The sequence below is a fragment of the Hypoxylon fragiforme genome (genome assembly GCF_022984875.1).
Source record: "Hypoxylon fragiforme strain CBS 206.31 chromosome Unknown GGS25scaffold_10, whole genome shotgun sequence".
Taxonomy (NCBI): Eukaryota; Fungi; Ascomycota; class Sordariomycetes; order Xylariales; family Hypoxylaceae; genus Hypoxylon; species Hypoxylon fragiforme.
In genome coordinates, this window is record NW_026054765.1 from 44,554 (window position 1) to 60,658 (window position 16,105).

A 16,105-nucleotide genomic window follows, 5' to 3' on the forward strand; every position below is an offset into this window, starting at 1 on the left:
TCGATCGATCAGAACGGTGATCATCCATTAGGTATGTACGGCATAGTACAGGCTAGTACAGGCCTGTAAGTGTGGGCTCTGCGGCTGAGACAACACCATATTTGCCCACTACATATCACTACTACGCTCGTCTGTTTTGTAACCGGTTTTCATGCCCTTTAGTCACTATGTCGTTCTCAGGCTATCTGTAACCACGAGATCCATAGCCTTGGAAATGGCCTTACAACTTGTATAAAACACTAAATGCGATTCAATCATTGGTCCTAGTTTAGAAGAAAATCATCCTATCGTGTAACGCTAAAGAGGTTCAGCGTCACCAACCGGTTCTCTCTTTTTTTGAGAGACCCAGCAACGTCATCGGCCTAGCTAAGTGAAAGAATATATTCATCGACTTCCCCGTTAGATAGAACAAGAGATCATTACTGTACCTAGAATTATTTTCTGTTTAATTAAATCGAGTTATCCGTCCACCCCCTTCCCTTGACTTTGAATATTTGCAGTTGCTTCGTGATTAAGCAAAAAATATCACACAATGCCCACTTATGAGGACACAGATCAGAATCGCCCTTCAACAGAAAGCCATGATATCGGGACAACATTATTAGATATCCTTCCCATCCCTCACACGACCCAACCCGGCAGCGATCCGGAAAAGCATGAACTTGCGACTACCATTAACGATGAACCCACGCTCTCCCATGCCTTGGCGACGGACGACTACGAAGATAAAGGCTTGGCTCAACAGGAGCACGACGAAGAGGTGATCGATTTAGGATGGAACGAAAAGAAACATGATATTCCTGCACCGTTAGTCGGAGGGCTGGGCAACGAGGACCTATGGCTTCTCATTCGAAGATTTAATAAGGTAATATCCTATCTGCCTATCCACTAGTACCTAGTACTTCAGAAGTACACAAAGGATGTACAATACTAATGCGATGTGATTTTACAATCTAGCAAATATATCATGTCAAAGAAGTCCCGACAGCCGTGCCTGGGAACCTGGACCTCAATATTGCTGATGAAGAGGAGTTCTCTCCCGACAAGCTACGCGCCAATATCGAACGCTTTTATATGACCGTGGTGATCGGTTTATTAGGTTTCGTTAAGCATGTAATGCGGCTACGTTCGTGGCGGGAAACTCGACGGACAGCCTATTTCTGCACGGTACCTATAAGATGATGCCTTCAAGAACTAGACCACTCACCCTAACATTTGTCTTAGGCTTATTCCATCGCTTGGGTAGCTGACTTGATCATTCCGCTAATCGCTCTTACTCTGATCACTCTACTCGTATATCCGCGATCAAGAGAGATTCTCTTCCCACCCGCGCCACTGGCAATGGTAGATTCTTCCACAGGTGGAATACAAAAGCCCAAAGCTGGTGTCCTCGGCAGCACCGAAAGCGCTACAGGAGCGCCACAGAACTTCAAAGGCGAAGCGGTCGAACAAGAGGCCAGCAACTTCGTCAACGGCTTCACTTCCATCGTGGTTACGAGCGCTGCAGGAAAACATCCACCACCTTCGTCAGCGGCTGAGTCCGGGGACGACAATGTGCCCGATCCCACTGAAGCGGCTATGGCGGCCGCGGAAGCTAAAAGTGCCGCTGCCGGCGGTAAACCCGGAGCGAAGCACGATAAGACGAAAGTCCCTGTTCAAACCGCAATGTGGACAAAGATGAGACCAATCATGCATGGAATCGCCGACGTGTCAGACACGTGGGAGCGGTTCGCCAACGCTCTATCCCCTACTTCACCATTCCCGCGAGATCTTTGCCGAGTAAGACTTGCTGCATTGGTCATCCCGGTATTACTCATTCCCCTCTTTGTAACATCGTACATGTTTATGAAGGGAGTCACCTTTGGCATTGGCTTTGGCTTCTTCGGGGACCCCATCATATCCCGCGGAATGGGTTGGTTGAATCGCACATTCCCTCACTGGCAAAAACTCCTCGAGCTTCGCAACACTGTCCTTAAAGGAGTACCAACCAATGCGCAGTTAGCTCTAACACTACTTCGCATCGGTGAGGCTAACAAGGCACCACTCCCACCACCACCTACCATGAGCGAGCCACCCCCCGAGAAACCCGTAGATATCACCGATGCCGAACTAAGAGCCACGGGAGCCGACACGCCGCTGAACGCTACCGACGAGGAACTGCGGGAAGCCATGGAACACGACCCGCGCACCGCCCACGAGACCAGCGGCCCCGACATCGACGCAGCCAAGAATCCCAAGCACGGCAAGCGCGGGAGCAAGCTCATCGGCTTCTTCAAGGGCACGACCAAGGGCGCCGTCAAGACCGCCATCGGCACCGACCACGCGCGCGCCAAAGCCGGCTCGCGCCACGCCAAGAACCGGCTCGGCGCCGTCTCCCCCGCCCACAGCGAGGACAGCCGCGTCTCCGGCCCCGTTGACTTCCAGGGCCGGTACGAGGGGCAGAAGGGCCACGTGTACATCACGACGAAGTCGACGATCCCCGCAGTCGCGTTCAGCACTGACTCGACGATCGAGAAGATCGGTTCCGCGGAGCGCGAGGACCTGCATCCGCTGTGGACGCTCGCCATCGGGGACATCGCTGAGATCAAGAAGGTCGGCGGGTACGGGTGGAAGGCTAAGATTGTTGTCGGCTGGTCTTTGGGTAGAGAAGTTGCGGACGGCCTGCAGATCACGGACCGGCTTGGCAATGTGCTGAGGGTGACGGCGCTGCCGATGCGGGATGAGCTGTTTAATCGCCTGGTGGCTGTTGGCGGACAGAGGTGGGAGGCTTGGTAAGAAGGAGGTCCTTTCGATAAAACGAATATTTCTTCTGAAAACTTGAGACGCAATGAATTCTAATAGAAAGGGGGTAGTGTAAGAGTGTGTCCGGGGGACTAGAACTGTACGTCTTTATTTTTGGGTTTGAAAATCAGTCTAGAATGTAAGTAGAGCAGTTACATGAGAAGCGTATATACAAGGTTATGACAAGGAAAAGGATATGATATACAGAGGCTTTGAAGATATCGGGTATGTACCTTGGTATGCTTGGGGTCCTACAGGAAGCGCTTGATAAGGGTTCAACGATTGATCATAAAGTATCTACATACCTGGCTAGATAGATATTTTACACGCTTCTGCTAGATGGTCAGAAAATTACACAATTCATATTACTGGTTCTGAACTTGAATCGTGTTTGAATGCCTGTATAGGGAGCGTAAAAATAAACCCTACTCCGATACTCCTATGCCGTACCTCCGGGCATTATGGCATCGCTGAGCTGGAAGCCATACAACTAGAGCCAGAATAGATGCCGAACAACGCCAAACAGCGCATGATATCGCGTCGTCTGCTCAAAGAGAACCCCCTCACGCCCTGAGACGCCCTGTATGATAAGCTTCGAGTACTCCCCTTAGCTGCTAGTATAAGGAGCGCATTTGATAGACCCCTCGGAGAGAAACGACATGCAGTTTCTATCTCTTACGTCGTTGTTAGCTCGGTTGGCCATGAGCCTGTGCATCATTAAAAGTGACCTCGTGTCGAACCATCGCCAATCCCAAGGGGAGATAATCAAATTATGTAGCATACATGCGGTAGCCGTGACCTTCGACGGAAGCATATCGCCCTATCACATGTAAGTATCTAGGACGTCGAAGACGACTAGGTAGAGAGCCTCAGTTGAACCACCAGAATCCTCGAGATGGAATTAACCTAGAACGTAGGTACCGGGAATGTAAGACCCAAGGGGCCCCCATTCCCGTCCTTATCCTCGAGCGCGTCATAGTCTGGGCAGCGATGAAAATAAAAAAACGCGACGCTGAAACATAACGACTTGATCCGTTTGCTAGCACCCAAACGATTCGCGCAGGATTCGGTCATTTCGTGCTTGATGAACCGTAAAAATACCTAGGCCTTGAAAGCCCCTAGCAGCAAGTGCCCATTGCCCTCTTCGTTAGGTGCACAGATTTGAAGGGCCCGAAATAGGGGGCACACATAGCTTCAGCAGTGATGCCTTGTCGAGTAGCTGTGCTCCTAGGAGGCAGATTCGGGCTTTGAGGCATCGCAAACTCGCGCATGTTCTCACAGCTCTCGTCAATTCCATCTCTGGCCTACGTAGGCCTGCCTTCTATGGCCTATGTCTGTTCCAATATAGTGCCGTGAACAGAGTAGGGGACTCAAAGGTGATCTCACATCGTAGCTCCGTCGACCGCCATTTACGGTGCGTATACTTGGCCCAAGGTCATATGACCCGTTGATTACAGTTTCCAGCAGCGAGCGCGTTGAGGCTGTCATTCGTATAGTAACGACAGCTGTATGGATGAGATGAAACGCGAGAAGGGATGTTATCTCATGTCGTGGGAATTACGCCAGCGAGTGTAGTGCTATATGTGCCTAAATTTCCCACGCTGCTATAGTTGTTAGTCGTAGATGAATTATCCATCTCCATTTCTTAAAAGGTGGAGGTCACGGTGAGCCCTTTTCTTTACGATATGGAAGCCCCTGTTGGTGAATAAAATCCGAAGTCACAGTTCAATTGCGAAAACTTGCATGCTACTTGACCAGTTATAATAACACCATTATTCCAGCATCAGGTCAAAGGTAACGGTACCTGAGTGGCTTTAGTATTATAAAAGAGGTAAAGGAAATGGAGGATCGCAGTCGCATTATCTTCATTCCTGAATCTGCCTAACGTAGAGTTTGGTCTGGTGAGAGCCGAAATTGGGAATTCACCCTTGTCTGAGCCTGTGGACCATCAGTTGAATGCTATAGCCCAATCAGCTTCAACAACCTAAGTGGGATACTAGAGCAAAGGCGAATATATCGGATGTCGTGAAACTTGGTGTACAAATATCTAAGATGTGATCGATTATGTGGGGGGACAAGCAACCAAGTAACACGGCCAAGAACGGAGAGAAAAGGTCTATACACTAATACAACGGCGAGGAATCGATCATCGATTTGAACCAAGCCATGTTCGAATCCATGACATCTCTTCTCATCGATATTCGACTAGGCCAAGATTGCTGACTCCAGTCCCGCCATCATCGCCTCAAGATATGTAGGCGTACCATAACCACCACTGCGGAACTCAGATTCTAAGTACGGGCCATTGCTATGAGTGGTGTTTGTTGTTAATGTACAGAGGGAATACTTCAGTGCGCATCCGGCTGGCTCAGAATATATTCCACAGCCTGGTTGACTATTTAGGAAGTAAAGTTAGTAAACTTGGTCGATCGATAGCCTTCTAAATTTTGGGGGGTAAAGAAGACTGGTAATTAAGGGCCTCATACCACTGTGGATCGCATCCGCGTCCTTGTCAGGAATCTCAATGCTGAATTCCTAAACATTAAGTTAGCTATAAGATCGAGAAAATTCGGTGCCGTGCAAGGTCGGGATGGGGGAAGTTCATCAACCCATATTTTGAAGTCCAAATATGAGTGCGTACCTCTTCTATCGCCATAACAACCTCCACCGTGTCTAAGCTATCTAGGCCGAGGTCGTTCGAGAAGTGAGAAGTAGGTTTGATCTACTGAGTGTAAGTATATCTAAAATATGCCTGCATGGAAAGTGTCCAATCTTACGTTGCTCGGGTCGTTGACCTAATATAATAGTTAGCAAATATATTATTTTCCTCATTTGCGTGTAATCTTTTCTGCTCATGCTCATGCCCATGCCCAGGCACTCCAAGCCCATAACATTCCATTGCAAGTGCTTATAGCATAGACATATATCATATAGAGACAGTCCGCAACCCGCAAGTATCAAGTATACATCCCCCCCTCCCATTTTCGCAGCCTCAACATATGGAGTTGGCGAAACCGCGCAGATAAACTCACCTTGTCAAAACCCTTGAGAATTTCCATAATGCGACTTTCGACCTCCTCTTTGTTCGGTGCGCCGCCAGCAGAATACATTCGTACGGACTTGAAGGCGACTAGTCGGGGCGCAGGTGTGAAGACAGCTCTGGCGGACACAAGGGCTCTTCGGGCGACAGGTCTTGCTGTAGCGCGGGAGGCCATGACGGCAGTACGCATTAAAGTTGTGCGGAACATGATTGCGATCGAAATCCTGGCTCAATTGAGTGGTATGCGCAAGTATGTGTATATGAAAGGGTCGAGTATTGGTTGAGGAGGGTTGAAGAGTTGATTGTGGGTTGGTGGTATTAAGTTTAGGTACTTTGAAGTGGGTTGAATTTTTAAAGCTTTGGACCATCAATGCAATCAAGACCGAAGAAGCAAGAAAGATCAATCAACGTCAATCATAAATTTCTCGTCATTCCAAATTTGGTCCGAGCTTGGACCTTTTGCGGAGCAGGCAACGTCGGAGCTAACGGCGGTTTGAATTTAAGGTTGCAATCTCACGTGACTTTGATAGTAGTAACCCAATTGCAAGGTCAACTAGCAGCTGCTAACCAGCTGGCATCTCGAGTCGATGACCGAATTATTATGGCAACGATTTAATGTGGCTTCTTGACATCTGGGGCTCAAGCTACCCGCCAATTAAATCAATCCTTTTGTAATGCTTCCCGAATCTTGCCCTCGCCGCCTTAACTAGAGGCTCCCAAGCAGCGCCACAATCAACACACCAGTACAAACACACCCATTACACACTCACTAGGTTAGACAAATTAAAGCAGCAGCAGCACCGGCCCACTAGTAAAGAGCTCCACCTGAAATTCCGAAGTAATTAACAATCTACAATCTACCATCTCCCATCTCGCCATCGGGATCATACACTCAATTCTGGTCAATCCACTCTTACTCTTTTTTCATTCTCTCTGTTCCCTTCTTGTCGCCCAATTGCGCCACGCCATGCAAGGGCTTACTACTTCAACAACCACCATGCTGACCCGCCAGCTGGTGCGGCGACAGCCCCTCGCCGCCTCAACCGTCGCCAGAATAGTCGCGCAACGCACATATGCCACACCTTCCGGTCCTCCAGCCAAGGGTTTCCGACCACCACCACCTAAACGATGGAACGAGGAGCAGGAAGGCGTATTCGATAGGGCTGGGAAGTACTTCCTCCTGACAGAAATGTTCAGAGGCATGTACGTTGCGATGGAGCAATTCTTCAGACCACCGTGAGTGTGCAATCTTTCTAATTTAATAGCAAAGGCGCAAATGCTAATGTCTCTCGATGTTACTTAGATATACAATCTACTACCCCTATGAAAAGGTTCGTAGTATACCAAGCCTTAATCCCCTCGACCCAGACCATCTTGCGCCATATATCCATATATGCCATTTAGCTACTTGATGATTCCCAAATATGAAATAAATGCGTCGACTAATCCGATCACAGGGCCCCATCTCTCCCCGATTCCGTGGCGAACACGCCTTGAGGCGCTATCCCTCAGGTGAAGAACGATGTATTGCCTGCAAGCTCTGTGAAGCCGTATGTTTTATATAATCCGAGCCTTGACTTTTTTCCAAGTACATTAGGCATCTAACACCCGACGCAGATTTGCCCGGCGCAAGCAATCACAATTGAAGCGGAAGAACGAGCCGACGGGTCAAGACGGACGACCCGTTACGACATCGACATGACCAAGTGCATATACTGTGGCTTCTGCCAGGAGTCATGTCCCGTCGACGCCATCGTCGAGTCGCCCAACGCCGAGTACGCGACGGAGACAAGAGAGGAGCTATTATACAACAAGGAGAAGCTCCTATCCAACGGAGACAAGTGGGAGCCAGAGCTGGCTGCTATCATCAAAGTAGACTCGCCTTACAGATAATCAAATCGAAATCAAATCAAGGTTTTATCACAGGGGCGTTTGTATTGTACGCTGTAAATATTCTTACTAGAAAGGCGATGGACATGTTCCATTTATGGCATTAAACATTGCATTTTGAAGATCTCAGCCCTTATTTATTCCAGTCGCAACTATACCGAGTCAAAGGGGATGTACTGCAAATGGGATATTTGCCCCTCGGACGCCATACTCAACGAGCGATCACACGACCTAAGGGAAGATTACTTACGTCTCTTCATACCCCCCCCCCCCCCCCCCAATAAGCCAGGCATGATGATATATAGTCCCCAATCGCCACCTGTCTCGAATCTCGATACTGCAAAACTACCATAGGCCTGTCTAACTAACTAACCTAGGTGGTTATACTCTGGCTAAGGAAAACGAAGACGACAGATTACTTACATAGCAGTACTAGGCCAATATACTAACTCGCAAAACACTGGGGGTGGGAATGGGTAAACCGTAAATGACATCCGCAACTAATATAAACAGCCTAGCCTAGCCTAACTTGACTTAATATACCTAGGGTAACCTAGCATACAACTAGGTAGTAGGTAGACTACATAGTAGTGATATCTCCATCGCCCCTTAAAACAAAATTCAATAATTTCATATTTATTTAAACGAGATAGCCATCACCTACCGGACTATGTCTGTCTCTATTCGCAATTAGCGTTAGAGAGTGATATGATTTGATATGATATGATATGATATACTTACTCCTACTTCGGCGCATCAGTAAGCGGCACATACCTCACCCCGTACAGCTTCTCCTTTTTGATATTCCCTTGCTCGTCCTTATCCACGGTCCAGATATGCTGCTCCCAGCCGGTCCCCGCATCGACCGGTATGAACATCCGCCCGGGCCTTCTTAGCTGCTGCACCAACTCCTCGTGTAACTCTACCGCCGCAGCACCGACGTGTATCGCGTCCCACCCCCCTTCCTCCTCCTCGTCCGCCGTCGTCCCCGTCGTGTCCGAAACAACACTCCCACCAGCCACCCCCCCAACCGCCGGCTGCGTCTCCTTCGGCCTCCCCTCAACCCACCCCTTCCTCCCATCACCCAGCCGGAACCGCGCACGCCCAGAGTCCAGCAACCGTTTGCCCTCCGCGCTCTTCGCCATGTTCCGCTGCCCCATCTCCTGCAGCGCCGGGATGTGCTCCAGCCCCACCACGACCCCGTCCTCCCCCACCAGCTCCGCGAGCACGTGCGTGAGATACCCGCTTCCGCTGCCGATGTCGAGGACGCGACGAGGGCGGGAGGGCTTGCCTTGGAGTTTGATTGGCTTATTACTATTATTCAGCTGTTGCTGGCTGTCGTCGTCGTTGCTGTTATAGGGTAAGAGAAACGGGAGCAGCGTCTCGACGGCGTTGGCGTGCATGTGCGGGGCGCTGATGGTGGCGCTGTGGCCGATGGACTGCGGGTTGTCGTGGTACGGGGACGAGGGGGCGTAGTGCGCGCGGTCCACGCGCAGAAAGGCGGCCTTGACTACCGGCTGCGTGATGAGTTTGTTGCGCCAGAGGTTTTCGATAAGCTCGACGTTGGAGGTGCCGGAGCTGCGCCACGCCATCGTTGGTGTTTATTGCTGCTGTTGATGCTGACTTTCTGGCAGAGGGTTATAAGATACGAGTGAGCAAGTTCTTCGAAGGTTGGCTTGCTCGGGTGTAGCAGGCCGAGAAAAGCGAAAGGTGAGACTGTAAGTTGGGAGCCACTTTGGCTTCAATAGTAGATTATATGTTATATGTTATATTAAATTTGTTAATAGAATGATAGGTAGGAGGATGTCAAGAATAATGATGCAACTGCCTATTAGGTACAAATGTTGAAGGTAACATGAAGTTCGTTTAAGTTCGTAAATGTCATAAAAATAAAGTACAAAGCTATATATCAGTATATACAGAGTATCTCGTTATCAGAGTTCGCCAGGTTTGCTACCGGCAACTACAAATGTTGTACATGACTTCATCAACCAACTCAACAATGCGGGGCATTACGATATACACTACACTCTTATCGATAACCTATAAAGGGCATCATTGGTATTATGTAAGAAGCATTCAGATGTAAATCTCAGGTACACACTAGGCACCTCGTTTAACTTATACGATCTTTCTTATCGTTATGTATGTTATGTAGACATCGTAGGAAACTCTAAGAAAGAGCATACAACAATATCACTATATTGTATCCCCACGCAGCTGAAATGCTTCGCTCACGATGGTTACAATACTCTTAAGAATAAACGTGGTTCAAACAAAGAACCAACTCCCAAACCTCGAACGCCGTTAGTTGAAAAGAACCTTCCGTATGCTTACTATCACACATCCCTTACACGTCCCGTAAGAATCGTTTTTTAACAGACCCTTTCGATTGTTTAAATCCAAAAATGGACACTCGAGCCGGAATGACATGACTTTAGGCATAACCATAACACTACACCACCGTTTCGACTCTCTCGCCTTCGGCAATAATTGGTACACCCAAGCCTCGGTCCGGGCTCTGGAGGACAAGCTGTTCGTGTCTCCTGGCCTTGAAGTAGTCGCTAACTGCCCGAATCAAGATGAACCAGCCCACAATCATAAGTAGGTACGCTACCCATTCGCTGCTTGCAATATCGCTGAACCCCGAGCCACCCTCGCCGTCACCCGATCCAACACTATTGGGGTCGAAGTCGTGGCTGTTGGGGTCCGGAGGTTCTGCGTATCCATCGGTAGGGGCCCCCATCCCGCCCGAGTTGGAAGCGGTTCCTTTCATGTAGAACCCATACTGAATAAGAGTAATGCCAAGCCCAGCGCGGGAGCCATTCTTGGCTGCGTGCGTCGAGTGTAGTAGATACGTAAGGAGAAAGCCTACCAACTGGAACGACATACTGATCATCCCATTCCAAATAAAACTAAATACCGAACCAACAGGCATACCATCAATATAGACATCATCGGGACCACCGAGGCCAGGGGCGAGTATCGTAGTTTCCCAGTAGGGTGGCGCAGCATCTGCTGCAGCTTGCTCGTACGTCTGTATATACAATCATTAGTAAGCCAACAATATAATTAAAAAAAAACATGGAGGAAATGCGTACGGGAGGTGCCTCTTCTACGATCTTCTCTCCCCTTTCCGGCCGAGCGGTCATGTTAGAGAATACACCATCTGATTGAATTCCACCACCATATACTCGAGAATTAGGTTGAGGAGTAGCGCCAATAGAAGACAACTGTGCCGCGTGTCCCCCGGGAATCGATGACCTGTCACTACCTCCGCTGGAAGCCTGGCTTATTGGAGGAGGTTGAACTGGGAACGAATTACCCCGTACTAGTCGCTGTCTATCATCGGGTTCGTCATCGCTGTTATCATCTTCGGCATCAAATGCATCGGCTAACGTAGGATCGACGCCATGTCTCCTTCGCTCAAATGAGGAGGCTCTTGAATGGAATGAAGGCGGAGGCGAGTTGGGTATCGAGCGCGGTTGTCGCAACGTAGAAGTAGGGGTAGTATCAGGATCGTCATCGTGGGTATTAACCCGCTCGTAACGTCCGGACATCGTGGGAGGGAGAGTGAGAGCAAAATAGATATGAAGCAAGAAAAGGAGTTAACGCTAGTGGCGGATTCCGGGTTGATGGAAGGAGAAATGTGCTTTATCGTCGCAGAGTAATTTCGTCAAGGATATAAAAAAAAGTAGGGAAAGGAATCAAAAATTAGGACAGAAATAAATTTTCTAGTCTTTTGTGATTTTCGTTATTTTTAAGGAGAGTATGGAAGAATAGGAAGAGATGACAGGGAGAGATGAGAGATGGGGCGATGGGCAAGAATGATGAATTGAGACAATTTGGTTGATGCTAATGGGAAACATGCGACACGGACGATACGGGTGGGAAAAGGAAGTCGACTTAACCTGGAACCGTACTAGGTTATTACATAATGTTCTGTATTGTAACTACCTAGGGTATGTGCATGGTATTGTAGGTACAGTACTAGGTAACCTAGAAAACTCCAGGGCTCTGATAGTAAAAATAAAAAGACTCATAGGCTTGATGATGCCACTAGTTAACCTTATCTGAATTTCACCTTGGCTTGTAGCGGCACGATTGTTCCCTAGTAGGCAAGCACTTCAGGCAAGTTCAGGCAAGTTCAGGCAAGTTCAGGCAAGGGACCCAGACGCATTACACTAAAGCTGCACTAGGGGCTAACTAGGGGCCAGCTGACCAATAGTCAGGCGTATGCACGGTCCACCTGCGCATTTCCAATCCATCAATGTTCGGCAATCTCGTCACCAATTGGAGGCCTATGATCAAAACTATATCGATATTTCCTCAATATTTCCTTATCGATTACGCACGCGATCAACGCGTTGATTGGTTCCGTCATCAAAAGTCATTAGTTTTTTTTTTCTTTGAACATTGAATTTCCTAATTATTCAGAGCACTTGAGAATTAAAAGAAATGTTGATGCGCCAATACTAATCTCTACATGTAACCTCTACCTAGAAGGAATGTAACTATTCCTAAATATTCCACTACAGATAACATATCAAATCGGAATAAACATGGCCCGTCAAGCAATCGTACGTTTATCAACAATATCCTCATCTTCTCAGGATCAGTGATCGTAATTTGGAATAATACATGGACTTACAATTCCCATATTGCAGAGCGCCCATAACCATATTCTGCGAGCGCTCGCCCAGTGGCCTAAAGATACTCTACGGCCTCAGCTCCAGTTTCAGGATGTGCTACGCAAAAGATTCGAGCAGCAGCCTTCCCCTGGCGTGTCCGAGCAGGATCAGTTAAGACAGGCGAATGCGCTTTACTCACTACTGGAAAACCGCTATAAGAAAAAAGTATGCAGTATGCCGCAAAAGCTTTCCATTCGAAAGTGTTAAGGAATTAGAGGTTGACTCCAAACCATAGTATCCCATCACAGGTGATCTGTTACGTCCCAGGAGCCACCCGACATATTTTACCGACCTTGTAAAAGAGCTTGAGGAAGCGCCGAGTAGGTCTTTTGCTGAGAGACTTTGGCTAAGGGTAAAGGGACTTGTAAGATTACAATAGATACTAAAAGAAGAAGGACTACGATTGATTGACACATATGTATGGGCTTACATTATGTGTAAGTTGTAATAGAGCTAGATATGTAATTCAATCACCAGTCAATGTCAGATGCTTGGGTTCAGCACAATGCAAGTTATGATTTGACGTATAACTAAGTGGTTATGCTGCGTCCTGTTCGACCTCCTGGATTGTATGCATAGGCCCATCAGACCCATTTAGTTTACCTTTTATATCCCCAAATATGCCCCCTTCTAGAAGCAATGACATGCTGATTAGCAGCATTGGCTCTTGGTCAAGCTACACGCATAAACTGGAGACAACTCCATTGACCATCTGGCACAAATTTCTCCAGGTCGTGAGACCTCTTCTCCGTAACCACGAGGCTCGAAATAGCTCGGTCCCCTTTAATAAATGCAAAGTAAGCCGCACAGCCAGATCCCATTAACGAAAAAGCTTTTCCTGATGCCTGATGCCTGATGCCTATATGTATTTATTTTCCGGGTCCAATGTCTTCATCAGCTCTATGCTCTTCTCATACATAGTAAACACAATACCGCCACTCATGACGAGTCTCGCTAACCGCGGCAAAGCCCCGCTCCAGAACGTCGTGACACCTTCGTGCTTAAATATCAAGGCCGCGCATCGGAAACTGTTGCCGTATACCTGCTTTGCGTCGATACTCTGCATCCTCGTCTTGATGGTGTCGAGCGGCTGGGTAACAGCTACCGTGATGGCGCCGGCCACTGACCCTATCCCAAATGTCGCTACCGTCCCCAGCTTCTCTCCGGGCGCAGTGTAAGACTCGGCAAGTTGCTTCAGGGACGTGTAGGAGCCGAAGCGTACAGCGCTGTTGGCAGATTGCCTCGCGGCGGTGGGGGCGAGGCCTTGGAAGAAGCCGCGGATGCCTCGTTCTCTCGCAATGATGGGTACGGCGTGAAGGAAACCGCGCATTCGTGGGTTGGGCGACTTGCGGTCATCTATCAGCGTGGTCTTGATAGATTCGGTGGGCGTGACGGCGATCAAGGACTCGGTGACACCGGCGCCGAAACCGGCGATGACATTTCTCGGACCTGATACCTTGCCATTCTCGTCGGCGAGGAGACGCTTATATTGCTCGAAGGAGACGAAACGGATCGCGGCCTTTGCAGAGTTGCCGATGATTAGAGTGGTGCATCCGGCATACCACTGCTTACCGAACGGTGGCCATGGTAGCTTCTGACCTGCGACTAACTTGCGATTGAGCTGTGTCCTGGTCTTTGCGAACTCTGCTGGGTACGTAATAGCAATTTCCACTGCACCAGCTGTGGCACCTGCTATAATGGACCGCAGGGCGCTGGGCTTCTCTGTCGACATGGTTGTGTCCCGGATTTGGAGCAGGAAGCGCAGCAAGACCTTGACTGACAGTATTGACGTTTCAACGATTGTCACCCTCAGTTTTCTTTTTCTTTTCTTTTCTTTTTTTTTTTTTTCTTCTTTCTCTTTCTTTTTTGGTAAGTTTCTTTTTTCTCCAATTGGTTTTCCAATGAAACTTTCCTCGGTTAGTAAGTCATTCTCATTAATGCGTTTGATTATCTTCCGTTTTTGCGGCGTCATATCATCATCCGAAGTACCCTGCCCCACGAATTAACCCCACTAACCTCCAAAGGTGTACTTACAGTAAGCTGCAAGCCGTAATATACTAAAGTGCTTGGCAATAGAAAACTGGCGGATAAAACTGTAACGAAATGCTTCATGCTAATTAGTATATAATATGCTTACAGTGATATCAATGATATCAATGATATCAGTTGCATGTCCAAGTAACAGATCCTAACTTCCTCAAGCAACTCAACGTCACTTCGTCACTTCGTCACTTTGACTCTTGTTAAATTCACATCATTGATATGAATTCCTAGTATATGAAGAAAGAACGACATCTGGAAGTAATTAGTTTGAGTTTGTTTGACCGTCCGAAAAGATGCTGCCCAAGATGCTGCCGATATCGTTCATCTTCCAAACCAAACCAATACTACGAGGTCAATATATTTTTTGCTCACATTCATCAAGCCATTACTTGACCAATACATAAACAAATACATCATGTTATCACTATTCACTATAGCTTTTATATCATGAGTGGTGATCCATCTGTGAAGGAAGGTAAAAAGCCAGCTCATGACCAAGCATCCCCAGGAATTGAAGGTCATACTCCCCTCCTCGAGCACGAGACTGCCCTCTCTGCGCTTGCGACCCTCCCTTTTAAGACAGTGGTCTCGGTCTTCCGTCATCAATGGCACAAGGACAGGGCCAGGATTGTCTTCGCCCACGCCGAGCAGTTCATGCATGAATATGATCTCCCCGTCATGAAAGTCGAATGGCCAAACTTGTCCAAGTATCGTCCACGTCGTTGGAGAATCCACTCTTTCCAGCTTCGATTATTGAGATAGGACCTCATGTAGCATCGTGAGAAGTTCGTCAGGCTGTACCTATCTGCCATCATCGCATCTACTCGCCTACCCAAGAAGGAACCCATCACCCAGTCAGATGCCCAGCGTATTCGGAAGTCTATGTATGTCTTCCATCTCTCACGGTGTGTCTGCTGTGTAGTAAGTTACTACCTAGTACAGAGCCAGTGTATACTCACAAGATGTCACAGGGAGGACGAGCTACGCATCAGCCTACCCAAAGATCTAGGGAAAATCCACTTCGACAAGGTTCCTGCATGCATGGACACCGCCATCGACCCAGGAGAGTTCAAAGATTTGGCATACCAGTTCGGCGCCGAACGGCATCCCATGATCCTCGCCGTCCCAATGTCCTTGCATCTGTGGAGTGTACATCAAGACTATCCGGACCTCCTCCCCAAGATTCCGGCTCCATGGGATTGGACAATGCCCGCCGATGTCATCGAGGCTAACCATTGGAAATTCAAAGAAGACTTATTCTGATAATAGAGCATGGAGGAGAGAAAAGGGGGTGGCGAAAAATTCATCCGCAGGCATGGCTTCTCACCGAATGAGCTGAAACGCACCAAGTTAAACTCGACAGTTTAGAACAATAGGATTATTCTACATTCAAATGCATATGTTCATAGCTCGCGTGATACTAGATTATCATGTACCTCTAAAAAGTTCAGAAACTTTACCTATGGAACTTTTGAATATATCATGATCTTACCGCACAGAAGATTTTGGTTCTCGTATAGAATGTCCCTTACCCCTGATTACCATAATTAGCGATTACTCGGTATGATGTGACCTAGCAGCTATATTGACCACGAATATATTTGCCATAGCCGAGAGTAGTGCCAAGTGAATGTTTCCTGTGAAGTTTCTAACGGCCTGG

At 48.1% G+C, this 16,105-nt stretch overlaps 8 protein-coding genes across 8 annotated transcripts; 4 read left to right on the forward strand and 4 right to left on the reverse strand.

The window, feature by feature from the left end:
- Positions 1-220: 220 nt before the first annotated feature.
- On the forward strand, positions 221-3,149 carry GGS25DRAFT_69273 (uncharacterized protein). Its single transcript, XM_049265966.1, has 3 exons — positions 221-865; positions 958-1,167; positions 1,225-3,149. Exons 1-3 carry the CDS (start codon positions 533-535, stop codon positions 2,773-2,775), a joined length of 2,094 nt encoding a protein of 697 aa, XP_049111943.1. The 5' UTR covers positions 221-532; the 3' UTR covers positions 2,776-3,149.
- Positions 3,150-5,129: 1,980 nt separating this feature from the next.
- On the reverse strand, positions 5,130-6,029 carry GGS25DRAFT_525901 (acyl carrier protein; the record flags this gene model as incomplete). The annotated part of the gene is made up of 5 exons (XM_049264883.1): positions 5,130-5,176; positions 5,268-5,316; positions 5,423-5,503; positions 5,559-5,576; positions 5,814-6,029. The coding sequence occupies 5 exons, from the start codon at positions 6,027-6,029 to the stop codon at positions 5,130-5,132; spliced, it is 411 nt and encodes a 136-aa protein (XP_049111944.1).
- A 473-nt stretch (positions 6,030-6,502) lies between these two features.
- GGS25DRAFT_509022 (NADH-quinone oxidoreductase) lies at positions 6,503-7,875 on the forward strand. Its single transcript, XM_049262519.1, has 4 exons — positions 6,503-7,057; positions 7,125-7,152; positions 7,279-7,371; positions 7,439-7,875. Exons 1-4 carry the CDS (start codon positions 6,789-6,791, stop codon positions 7,712-7,714), a joined length of 666 nt encoding a protein of 221 aa, XP_049111945.1. The 5' UTR covers positions 6,503-6,788; the 3' UTR covers positions 7,715-7,875.
- A 97-nt stretch (positions 7,876-7,972) lies between these two features.
- Positions 7,973-9,679, reverse strand: GGS25DRAFT_509024 (protein-L-isoaspartate O-methyltransferase). The gene is made up of 2 exons (XM_049262520.1): positions 8,453-9,679; positions 7,973-8,391 (listed from the first exon to the last, which is right to left on the reverse strand). The coding sequence occupies exon 1, from the start codon at positions 9,301-9,303 to the stop codon at positions 8,455-8,457; it is 849 nt and encodes a 282-aa protein (XP_049111946.1). The 5' UTR covers positions 9,304-9,679; the 3' UTR covers positions 7,973-8,391; positions 8,453-8,454.
- A 110-nt stretch (positions 9,680-9,789) lies between these two features.
- On the reverse strand, positions 9,790-11,750 carry GGS25DRAFT_509025 (uncharacterized protein). Its single transcript, XM_049262521.1, has 2 exons — positions 10,813-11,750; positions 9,790-10,748 (listed from the first exon to the last, which is right to left on the reverse strand). The coding sequence occupies exons 1-2, from the start codon at positions 11,269-11,271 to the stop codon at positions 10,167-10,169; spliced, it is 1,041 nt and encodes a 346-aa protein (XP_049111947.1). The 5' UTR covers positions 11,272-11,750; the 3' UTR covers positions 9,790-10,166.
- A 311-nt stretch (positions 11,751-12,061) lies between these two features.
- GGS25DRAFT_509026 (uncharacterized protein) lies at positions 12,062-12,894 on the forward strand. Its single transcript, XM_049262522.1, has 3 exons — positions 12,062-12,291; positions 12,379-12,567; positions 12,638-12,894. The coding sequence occupies exons 1-3, from the start codon at positions 12,274-12,276 to the stop codon at positions 12,779-12,781; spliced, it is 351 nt and encodes a 116-aa protein (XP_049111948.1). The 5' UTR covers positions 12,062-12,273; the 3' UTR covers positions 12,782-12,894.
- GGS25DRAFT_509028 (mitochondrial carrier) lies at positions 12,895-14,282 on the reverse strand. The gene has a single exon (XM_049262523.1). It carries the CDS (start codon positions 14,132-14,134, stop codon positions 13,262-13,264), a length of 873 nt encoding a protein of 290 aa, XP_049111949.1. The 5' UTR covers positions 14,135-14,282; the 3' UTR covers positions 12,895-13,261.
- Positions 14,283-14,892: 610 nt separating this feature from the next.
- On the forward strand, positions 14,893-15,708 carry GGS25DRAFT_525907 (uncharacterized protein; the record flags this gene model as incomplete). The annotated part of the gene is made up of 3 exons (XM_049264884.1): positions 14,893-15,129; positions 15,220-15,329; positions 15,417-15,708. The coding sequence occupies 3 exons, from the start codon at positions 14,893-14,895 to the stop codon at positions 15,706-15,708; spliced, it is 639 nt and encodes a 212-aa protein (XP_049111950.1).
- Positions 15,709-16,105: the final 397 nt, after the last annotated feature.